At 45.6% G+C, this 12156-nt stretch overlaps 1 protein-coding gene across 1 annotated transcript in view; it reads right to left on the minus strand.

Moving 5' to 3' along the window:
• ITPK1 (inositol-tetrakisphosphate 1-kinase) overlaps positions 1-7815 on the minus strand; it is a 132290-nt gene extending 124475 nt beyond the window's left edge. Inside the window, exon 1 of the mRNA XM_042864959.1 lies at positions 7673-7815. Coding sequence (XP_042720893.1) covers positions 7673-7767 — 95 coding nt within the window. The 5' untranslated portion in view covers positions 7768-7815. The remainder of the gene's footprint in view (positions 1-7672) is intronic.
• Between the last annotated feature and the right edge of the window lie 4341 nt (positions 7816-12156).

Genomic DNA, 12156 nt, shown 5'->3' on the forward strand with positions numbered 1-12156 from the left:
CCTAACACTGGGGGGAGAAATTGCAGGAAGTCAAAGAAAAGGAGAACAATGTTGCTCACAGCTAAAACAGAGTGCAAGCCAGGTCTCTCCAAGCACCAGTTTTGAGAAAAGATTCTGTCAAAGAGCGTGCAGAAATGCAGTGTGACAGGGCAAACATGGGCCTTCAGAAAAACTGCCAGGAGCATCCCAGCTTCAAAGCTCAGGATTTTTCACTTTGTCTTCTGCTACAGACATGTCTCCTTCAAGTGTTTTATCTGCTGCACCCTGAAGAATTCAGTTTCATGAGGCAATGCCTGGAGACCCAGACTGAATATATAGAACTGAGGCATTACAGAGCAAAAAAGCTGAAAATGGCTTGTTGGCAGGGGGAAAAAAAAAAGGAAAAAAAAAAAAGCCTGTGAGCTGTGTGATGAAGAAAGAAAATTATTCTGTTCTTTTTGAGTAAGGACAGGCATCAAGCTCTTCCAAGTAAGCAAGCATGACTCAGCAGTGAGTGACACAACAAAGCAAGATGCATTATAAACCTTTGCCAACCAGCATCCAAGAGGATGAGATTAAACAGCGCAACATGAACTGAATTTGCTTCCAAGTCCAGTGCCTGGCTCTGGTAATTGCTTTCCTAAAAGCACAGTTAGATCTAGAAACACGAACTTTTCCCCCTGGACAGAGCAGGTCCCTGGGAGCCTCCAGTGACCCCGCTAAGCTCATAGTCATCCCCCACAACCTGACTACAGGAAAGAACAGGCTTCCTAGGAATCCTGTGACCATTTTTAGCAGTGGCAATCACACCTCAGGTAAGATAGCCAGCCTAAGCACTCTAGTTAGGAGGAAAGAGAAGGACAACTGTAGAAGTTTTACTTGGAACTAAAGGATTGCCTCAAATGAGAGTCAATCATTTTGAAAGGCATTCTTATAATATGCAGCTGTCCTCCAGCAGTGATTTCTGTCTGCAGAGGGAACAGAATGCTAGCTAGTATTTGTGCACTGTTGAAACAGCATGGAAACATCAGCAATTTCCTCCTTGATCACATAAAGGGCACAACTCCTTCTGAAAAGAGCAAAATTCCATCAGTACAAAACAAACCATTGTTTCAAGGACTGAACACTGAATTCAAAAATGAGAAAAAAAAAAATAACCATACAGGAGAGTGTTTGTTCCACAGCAGTACATCAGGGACGTGCCCAGCACAGGTGCTTACATTATCTATTATCACACTCATTTTAGTGTCTTTCACGTGCCCTGTTTCCTTGGAACATATTCAGGAATGTCACCTCAAGAAAAGGTGTCAAATGTTGAGATAATCAACGCATTATCTGGCCAGTATCATGAGGAACTGTCAATTGATGCTTCACCAATGCAGTACACTTAAGCAGAGCAAACACTTCCAGCAGGCAGCTCTGAAATCCCTCACAGATTGAGTCCCCATATTGGAAAAAGCTGCTTGTGTTTAGACGGTGCCTAGACCTCCCAAGACATGACTCCTGAAGTATTAAAGGGACTTCAAACTACTTAACGAACACAAAGAACTTCCCTGGACACCTTCTGAATTATTACAGATTGAACAAAGCAGCACTGATATCAGGAGAGGTCAGCAATGCTGCCTTAAAATGGGACGACAGCCTGATGTCATTCCTGCCATGTCTGCCTAACCACTCTTACAAGTTTAGAGCAACAAAATCCACTATCTACCTAGACAATCTACTTTTACTCTCTAAAACCACTTTTTTTTTTTTTTTTTTTTGATTTTTTTTTTTTTTCCTACAACAGCTTTTTAAAGCATTCAAAGATTTATCCAGTTCTTCATGTCGAATTACACTATTTTCAAGACCTCTGCTGCTTCCCTGTTTTCCTCTGGTCACATACCAGCTGACCTCCCTTGTCCCTGAAACGCAGCGCTCCAGACCAAAAGCAGGGTGAAGCAGCAGCCTTATCTGCACCGCACAGAGTAGATATGCCACGTGCCTGGCAGGCCAAGTTACAGCTTATGTACCCCAACATGACTTTCATTTTTTAATTTTTTTTTGGCCTAAGTGTCAGTTCGCATTCAGTCTGTGATCGGCAGCAGAATCCAGATCTGTCTCTAAAGAGCCTCCACTTGACCAAGGCTAGTATTGTTCCTTGCTGCCTATCAGCTCAAGCAGGCGGTGGTACAGGGATGTACTGCAGGAAAGACACAGACTTCCTTAATGCAAGGTAAATGATTGTTAGATCACAGAACAGTCTCACCATGAAGGTGGTGATTGTTACAGTTGCTTCAGCTGCCGCATGGCCTGGCTCCGTGTCCCCATGGGACAGTTTTACAGACATAAAGCAGTGTGCTTTTGTGAGAAGGATGCCTGTCAGTCACTGCCCCTGGAGATCAAGAAAATATACACGCATCCGCTTCTAGAATGTGAAGTAGGCACATCTACATCCAGAAGAAGGAAACACAGTAACTTTTCCTATAAGAAATTTGGAACTTTTTCATACCATCTTCAACACATTTTCATGGCGTTATCGTTACTATCATTTCATTAGTTGCAATTTTTGTTAGAGCTTATGTCAAAGGAAATTTCTGATTCATTCTACCCATGTACTTCTCGTGATACAGTATTTCAGACTAACACAACCAACAACGGGAGCTACTGACCAATGCACACACAGACTTAAAAGCCATAAAATAAAATGCAGAAGTTAACTGGCACAAGCCAGATATTCAACAGATGCCTATATTTAAGTGGTTGCGGCAAACTGGGGTTAAATAAAATCCCCTAAGTTCTTCTGGGGCAGGGAGAAAAAAAGATAGATAGACATATATAGACACATACTTCAAGGTCTCCAATAAAGAAACAGATTAAATTTAAAGTCTTCAGACCAGCACAATTCTTAAATGCATCTTAAAACTCATGTCTAGGTTCTTGAGAACAGATCACAGCAAACAAGGGACTACATTACAGAGTCTAGAGGAGAAAAAGTGAGCCATAGAGACTTAACGTGCAGACTGAAGCATTTACCCACTTATGGCACTGATTAACTAAACAAGAGCAAGTCGCACGAAAACTTAAATTAAGCACACTAATGTTTTGGTATGAAAAATACATTGGCTTGAAAATTCATTGGCTCAGCACATTGATCATGTAGCTGCACCAAAATAGTTTCAATACAACTCAACGACAAAATAAAAACCAGAAAAACCATAGTGACCTGTCATACCCACACAGCCTTCAGCACAGGTGACACAGGCTCTAACAAGAGTTACATGCACAAAGCAAAGTACACTTCTTTGTGTAAAACCAAGAACCACTGAACTGATGCATAAAGTAGCTCGAGAGTGCGCTCAAGTTCTAGAGCAGATTTCAGCAGTAGGTAGCACCTAAACCAGATCAGTAGCCTTACTTTTATGTGCGTTAATGAATGCAATCATGAACAATTTCTCAAGGAAGGATGACAACTGGACTTGTTCACTAAAGACCAAGGCAACAAATCTTCACCATAAGGCATTCTGTATTATTTTGCTTACGTTACTTCCTTTGGTGGGCAAAATTTGCATCTCAGAACTTACAGGATTCCCAGAGAAATTGTTCCTCTCAGGCTTCTGATCTTTTATGGGAAAAACACAGTGCAATAAAATCTGACCATAAATTATGTGGACATTAAGACGAACAAGCACAGTTTTGCTGTCTCTCAAACTGCAGGATGTATTGTGACAAATTACAACCTTGGGCAACTCCTCAATTCCTTTGCTCAACATCTTCTGCATGCTATAAAAACTGACACACTATCTAAACAGTTACACAAAAAAGCTACCACACTACCATGTGAACTTATGAGTTGCACTACTGAATGGTTTTTTACCCAATATAAATGAGAAGCAGCTTTTGAATAATGGGATGACTCTGAATTATTTCCTCTTGGGTATTTCACCTTTTATCATTGCAACTTACTCACATAACCATAACCTTATTGCCTCACATCTTCATGGCTCTCCAAGAGCCAATATTAAGATGACATGCAGAACTACCATCAAGGAAATGGCTTTTATAGAGACAACAGCCACTTGTAAACAGCCACACCTCACTAATCTGAGCTGGTGCCTAACACACACAACTCATTTTTTGAGCTGATAGACACAATTTGCCGTACCACTACCACTGCCCTTCTGTATATTGCACGAACACAAGACTCCTTACTCACAACACCCAAAGAGGAATGGCAGTACATCTACACATATTTTACAGGCAGAAAATAGGGTTATTCACTCACCAGTTAGCAATCCAAAGAAACTTTGTCTGACTTTTTAGCAGGATTGCAGATGTTCAGCAGGCCACAGATACCGGTATTTTAACAATAGCAGTTACCTAAAGCTCTGGATCTCAGCCACACCTGGAGGAGCTGGACTCCATGACCCCAAGGAAAGCACACACTACATTCCCAGAGCAGGCACTGGCCATACAGCTGCAGCACGTACACTAGCACGCAGGTGATACTGACCTCAATATAAGACATGGTGATCCAACAGCTCTCACAGAAAAGTACAAGTCAGCTTGGCAGCAGCAACAGCTTCTTTAATAATCTCGTGGGTAACAAACTGAAGGAGGCAATAAGGAGCCCACGCCAAGTGCCCTTCTCCACATACAGGAGCTCAGTCTCATACTGCAGCTCCCAGGGGAACATCCTCATATTGACAAGGCCAACAGGGGCATACTGCTCCCTACTGAAACCACACCAGTGTACACCAAGGAACACGGGATCCTTTCTGCACGGACATGCAGAAAGCAGTTGGCAGGTGGAACTGAAAACTAATGTGAGAAGCAGAAACCACAACCAAAGGCATGACCCCACCAGGCATCCCACAGGCAAGGGCTCCATCCTTCGTTAAGCCACTCTCTGAGCACAACCCTGGGGCTGTGGAAGCATCAGAATTGCAGTGGGACATAACTTAATTTGGGAGCCGCTGTCTGGGCTATGAGTGTGGAGGTAGATACACACAGCCACTGTTTTTACCTCCTTGGTCTACAGCTGAGAAGCTGCTACGATCCCTGAAGGCAGGACTGCACTGTGCCACAGTCATGTCACAATGATCACAATGGGATCACAGTGCAAGGGAACTTGAAGGCCTTCAATACCAGGTCTTGTGAATGCAAGATTTAAGCAAAAGTACCAAACTGAGTTCAGGCAGGAGAGGGGCTGATCCAGACACATGAATGATCAGAACTTTGTCTCTCCAAACAAAAATTTTCAAAAAAAATAATAAAGGAGGTGTCTATCCTTTCTACAGCCACAAAACCTCTTGGAAGAATTTAGATGGAAAAATTTCACAGGGAACCTTACTGAAACTCAGCCAAAGTTGCACTCAATACTGGATAAGAATACAAGGACAGTATTTATGGGGACCTGCCCAGCCTTTGTGGAGCGCAGACCTGAAGACAGGATGGCTATGCCCCCGAGCAGCACCTGACTGCTGTCCCATTCACTCTCACATCTCACTTCAAGTAGTACAACTGAGACATCTCAGCTCTGGAATGCTGCTGGAGACGCAGCTTGAAACCACTCTGACCAAAGCAGTTCAGCACTTAGACCATCTCCCAAAGTATGGCTCAAACTGATTCTGAAATGCCCCGATCCCTCTATGGGCCTGGTGCCTTACACTGGTATTGGCTGCACTGGCAGGCTGCAAGGAATGTAAGATTTTTCTTATTGAAACAACACTCCTGCTCTAAAACCAGCACGTTCCAGGAGTTCATCAGGCATCTTTCTGTTACTTTCCTGGGTTACAGAACAGCTTCGTTGCAAAGCCATGCAAACAAAGCTGAACTTTTTAGTTATCCAGAAAGTATATCCCTAGGCAACAGGAAAATAAATTCCAAGAAACAGCCACCATAAAATACATACAGTAGACAGACAGACACATAGTCCACTCTAACACATGAATCACTGTGAAGGAATGAGTATGCTCGCCGTATTTCCTACCGTGCACAATATTCCTGGTAAGATGTATGTTGAGCTTGGCACTACTTTTCCTGCAGCAACAAAATCACAGAAGTACACAGGCAATCTAATAGATATTATGCATTAAATACTTGAAGCCTTTGCCTAAACAAATGTAGCCTACCACCACTACCAATAGAAGTTATCAGGATGGAAAACAGATCGTCCAAGATTTCTGAGCAACTGGCTCCAGCAGCAGCACTGATGTTTAAACCTCACTTCTACAAATAGGCTAACACTATGTTTTTAAAAAAAAATAATTGAGGCATGACTGAATGGATGTATCTATCCAACCTCTGCAAATGCTATTCAAGGCAAACTTCACTTGTACAGAGGGAGGCAGGCAGACTAATCTTCATTACAAAATTAGGGAAGCGCAGCAAGAGAGAAAACTTGAAGGTCCATTTTCATAGCACTACCAGGACTTAGAACAGTTGATAAATATACACAGATACACAATCTCTTTGCGTACTACGTTATGAAAGACAAATGCGAGGCATTTCTGAAGTAGTGAAAATGAGGCAAATAACACAGTCAGGAGAGAAATGAGACCAGCGGAGGGCAGAAAGTCATCTTTGGAGATCCTTAAATGTGAAGCACAGCATACGATACCAGAAACGAAAAACAAATCACAAGGAGAAAGCGGTTATGCATTTTCTAAGATTCCTCTGAGTTTCTGTTCCGGAAAAGCCAAACTACATCAAATATCAGCCCTGAAAATAACATTTGCCTTACAATTATTGAATTGTATTTTTTGAGCAACACAAAAGAAATAAACAAAGAATCTCTTAAGCAGACTCAAAACTTATCATTCATCTGGAAGTATTTTGCTTGAGAAGGCCACAAAATTTTAAAAGAAATTAAACCAGAGCTTGAGGCTGTTTCTGTACTTTAAAAGATGCCGGTAGTTCTGCTGAAGTTTGACAGAGCAGATAGAGAATGTCAAGAACGCCAGCTGGTGTAAAGGCTTCTGCTGCTTTCTCCAAATAGTTTTCTGTTTCTTTTTTCTGCCTCCTTTCTCCTTACAGCCAGTGCCGCCAAAGGCATATCAGTACACTGGGATTGCTGGTTTCAGCATGGCATACTTCAATAAAGCATACCCAAAGTTTCATAAAATGTGTCCTGCAAGGCTTGAACACGCTTTGCAGAAACTACAGGAACAATGATTACTTACAATACTTTTGAAGTTCAAACACTATCAAAGTTTATTCCATATTCTATATAAAACAGTGGTAACAGCAAGAAATAAAGAGCTGTTACTCAGTCTCATGCAATGTGTAATGAGACCTTGGACTTACATAAAGTTTACATTTACAATTAAACAAATTGACTGCGCAATATACTGCATTTACAATCCTCTGAACTATCCCGATAACACCTAATGGCAGCCTATCAAACTGCCCAGGGAGCAAAGAACACGGACGCGGCTCCATCATCTCCGAGTCGGGGCTCCCCTCTCGGGTTCAGACGCGCTGCTTTACGTAATTTAGCACGACACGAAGGCAAGTTATTCCCAGTCAGCCTCGAGCCTCAGCGAGGTCTGCGGGCGCCCAACCGAGATGCGCAGCCCGCCCGCCGCCCAGGTGAGCCCACGGCACGGCCGGCCGAGCCTCGCGCGGGCACCGGCCCCGCCCGCCGGGCTGCGGGGATCGCGCGCGGAGCGCGGAACGCCGGGGCGCGCGCAGGCCACGGCCGCCTCCTTACCGGCACAGCTCGGCGAAGGCCTGGAAATTGAGCTTCCTGATCTTCTTCTCGCTCAGCCAGTAGCCCACCCGCTTCCCCTTGAGGAAGGTCTGCATGGTGCCTCTCCGGGAGGCGGCGGGCGCCCGCTCGCGGGGCGGATCGGCCCGGGGCAGCCCGGCTGCAGTTGGCGCTCGGCGTCTGGGGAGCGACGGCTTTAAAAATGAAAAATAAAAAGAAATCAGACGACGATCCCCACCGCGCTGAGCCGGCCGCAGCCCCGCAGGCCCGGCCTCACGGGCGCAGCGCGGTGCTACCCGGGGAGCAGCTGCCTGCAGCCCCAGCCCAGCCCGCTGCCAGCCCCACAGCCCAGCCCGGTCCGCACTCCCGCTGCGCGCCCGGCGGCGCCGGTGCCTGCGCCCCGCTCCCGGCGCACCCCCGCCAGCACGGACCCGTCGCCGGCTGCTCTCGCTGCTGCTGCTGCTGCTGCCGCTGCTGCGCGGTACTGCTGCAGCCGCTCAGCTCCCCATTTGCCCGCTATCCGCGGCCGCCTCCGCTTCCTCCTCCTCCTCCTCCGGCCCGTCCCCTCCTCCCCGCCCGCCCAGCCCACGGCACAGGGGTGGGAGAGCGCAGGACACACCCGCAGCGACCGCCCCGCCCGCAGCTCTGCCTCCACCTCCCGCATGGGCCGCGCCGCCGCCGTAAAGGCGCAGCTCCACTTCTCCGGCCCCGCGCGGGATGCGCCCGTTGAGCGACCCGGCGGCGGTTTGGCAGCAGGCGGAGTCGCGTGCGAGGGGGTCCGGTGGCGCGGACTGCGGAGGCCGTGGGGTGTTGCGTTCCGGGGAAGAGGGTTCTCTTAAACCTTCTGCAGTGCTTGCTCGGGAGAAAGGCGTACGTCTCTTGCAGAAAAAAAAAAATAAAATGTTCCGGTAAATAGAAATGAAATAGAAGTTCCCGTAGAACTTCTTCAAGCACTTGGAAGTGTCTGTAAGAACTTACACGTAAGTTTCGACAGCAGCTATTTCTTTTTTATTGCCGAAGGGAGCAGCCAGCAGCATCTCCCGGCGTTCCCTTTTCGGGCTCTGCAGCTCCTCGGCTTGGGCTCAGGTGAAGCACATCTCCGCCTGCACTACTTATGGTCTCACCGCCCAAGTACCTTTTTCCCCATCTTTGTGTCTCACTCCGGCATAAATCACACAGCCCCAAGGCTCGTTCCTGGCTCTGTCGCTTTGCCTCTTCCTCTGCGGTGTAACAACGATCCCCTCCCAGCGGCCCGGCCGTTCCGGCAACCCCGAGCTGAGACGCAGGGCAGAGCTTTGGGTGATGTGCCCGGCGCTGTGCTGACTCACGGGGCGGCTCTGTAACCCCAGCGCAGTGCCCGAAGGGTGGGACGAGGGTCTGCTCAGGGCAGAGAAGGAGGGAGCTGAGGAAGCCTTAGGAAATATGAAAGGGGTCACTGAACCAGAGAGAAAGCTTTGCTTTGGGTATTTACAATGGCTGCTCCGAAAGTAATGCCTCCTATGTTGTTATGTTGGCCCACAACGTCAGAGGTGGATGTTGGTAGTATGGCAGTAGAGGCTGAACCTTCCCACCAATATTCCGTTCCGTTTTGCTGCCGTGAGACACATGGCAGCAGAGGGGCGGTGTGACAGAATGGTGTCTGACATGGAAGTGTGGATGAAGCAACAGTGTGTCCTTCAGTTGCACCATGGCACCCACTGACACGCATTGATGAGCATTTCTAAAGACCACGTGAGCACAGTGAGGCACTGGGTGATGCACTTCAGCAGTGGTGACAGTGGGTCACCTCCACTGGTGCAAATGAACACAGCATGCAGGTTTTTGTTCATTGCTGGTGAAAATGTGTAGCTCACAGTGGTGACTATGCTGAAAAAGTGTATTGTAACTGAGAATTTGCTCTGTCAAATAATGTCCTTGTGCTCTTTGTATCCATTGTAAGCAGCATTACTTTCAGAGTGACCTACATACATTCACAGCGAGCTCACCCCGATCCCCAGGTATACTAGCAAGTAGGCAGGAAGGGGAATCGCCCATGTAGCAGTGTTTTTGGGAAATCTACTTTCTGTCCAAATGTGGTGGCTCTCAGGAATAAATATGTTTATTTTCCTCTTTCGGATAATCAAATTATTTGCCACTAATATGGTATAACCTTTATGTTTCAGAATGCTTTTTTCATCTGAATCGTATTCGCACATTTGCACTGTTGATAAATTAATGTAATTTGAAAAGGTCCATGCATGTTGATAGCAATGTTTGTGCTGCACAACATTTCTCTGACATTTATCCATTTCAAGAAAGCGTGCTAACTTCAGAAAAACTTGTAACTCAAAAAGGCCCAAATACAAGGGCTAATCCAACTCTATCAAAATCCAGTAAAAATCCTCAAACACCTTGAGTTTCCTGTTGTTTTTTTGTTGTTTGGTGATAGTTTGTCTGGGCATGTTATTTCAGCTATCATTTCACTGGACTTATTTTTAGACTATTTATTATGGTTTTCATTAGCATATTAAGTTCAAAATTCATATTTATACCACGTGGAATATTGATATATTGTCACATGATGCAACTGAAGCCTTCCTCCTGAACGATTTCTTTCTGAGTGTTTTTTTCTTTCAGGAATATCCTGATTTCACACCAACTGAAGGCACAGAAGGATTTATGGACTTCTGCCCAGGGATGGGGAAAAGGTTCTCAGAGATGTTAGGCGTTCCTGGCTCCTATAGCAATGAAACACAGGTGCTACAAAGGAGGAATGTTTTTTTCTCCAGTTAAGATAAAACCGAATCACATATATCAGAGTCAAGATTCAATCCTAGGAAAGAGAACTGTAAACCTCCTCCTTTTAAAAGATGTTTTTGTTTTGCTTTTCTTTCAGTTTAACCCTTTAATGATCTCATATGTGAGAAATACATTTCAGCTCGGTGAGACACTGTACTGCATCTTGCTGCATTATGTTGCCAAATACATTATAATTTTCTGCTTATGCTGCAGAGCCAGATTAGGCAATGCCAAATCTGTGACCACAAGGAGCCCCAGGGTAGTGTTTACCCAATTCCTGATCAGTTGCAGGCTGATTATTCCTGTGACTTTCTATGGCCCAATGCTGTAAGCTGTAACTCCTGAACAGCTTCATGCTAATTAAAGGGGTGAGGGCTGATTGAGATCTTAAGCCCTCCAGCAGTCAGAACTATCTTCCTCTTCATCTCAACTCCTGCTGCAGGTCAAAGCAGGTTTGTTAACCTTGCTGAGGTGGAACCTCTCATATCTTGTCTTCTATTATTTCCAACAAATACAGGGGCCCAGATGCAGTTGCCACACAGTACAAGATATTGAAATTCCATGGGAGTTCAATTTGGGATAAGATGAGGCATCTCCATTCATTTCATTAGCTATTGAAATATATTTTCCTCAGTGAATGATTATGAGCAATTTTCTCATCGCCTGGTAAAAGTCACAATAGGATCTTTGACAATAGGTACAAAGAAGATAATTTTAACTGTCTGTAGTTACGTTTATATATATATTCTCTTTTAAAAGCCATTGTTTTTCCCAGGACAGATGCAACTCTGCTGCAGGCAGTCAAGAGGAAGGGCTGAGTCTACCAGGACAGGCCTTCACTTTCTCCAGTCAATCTTCGCTGCCGGATCAGGTCATGTGCTAACATGGCACTCTTGGAATGTGGCCGCAGGCAGGAGGGAGCATGAAAATCCCCTGCACACACCGTGCAGCTTCTCTGGCTTTGAGAGGCTGAAAGAGGAGCCCTGGTGCTGCTCAGTATCGGGACTGCTCATCACCAGAGCTGGAGAGAGATGAATGAGAAACATGGTGGAATGCCGTTTCCTCAGGTCTTTGCCACACGTGTCACTGATTCATTACTGCAAGAATCACAAAAGGGCCAGATATGACTTCTCATCACAGGGATGCAGTAAAGGGAAGCAGAATTTCTCCAGTTCTTCTGGTTGTTCTTTTGCCTGACTTGGGGGAGAACACTATAGAATCTCAGCTACTGTCTGGAAACTTCCAAAGTAGTCTGGACCAGCAGCTTTTAAAAGACAATCAGCCAAAATCAGTACTGAGGGATAAAAGCTCACTTCTGATTTTTGTATTCAAGACACACAAGCTAACTCCCATCAACACAAACTTCAGACAGACTCTGCGGAGTTCCTTTTCAGCCGGCCAGAGGAGGGAGGACCCCCTAGTGGCTGTTTGAGCCCAGCTTCTGTTCCCTGAACAGCCCATTGTGTGCACTGACAGCACAGGTTGAACTGTGCTAGCTGGAAATCAAACTGTCATTTACAGTCAACTGAATCAGGTGTTGCTGTTGAGAGAATCAGTCCCTCTAAAAAGAGCCATTTGTTCTCACCTTCTACTATTCTCTCCTTTACAAAAGAGAGGAACAGGGAGCTGGGAGCTGATTCTATTAGAGCAAACTCAGAAAGTAGACAAAAATATTTTGACCTTAATCCAAAGCAAACCGATTCCCCCAT

The sequence above is a fragment of the Lagopus leucura genome, unplaced genomic scaffold, assembly GCF_019238085.1.
Source record: "Lagopus leucura isolate 7727_CA_CO unplaced genomic scaffold, USGS_WTPT01 Super-Scaffold_1, whole genome shotgun sequence".
Taxonomy (NCBI): domain Eukaryota; kingdom Metazoa; phylum Chordata; class Aves; order Galliformes; family Phasianidae; genus Lagopus; species Lagopus leucura.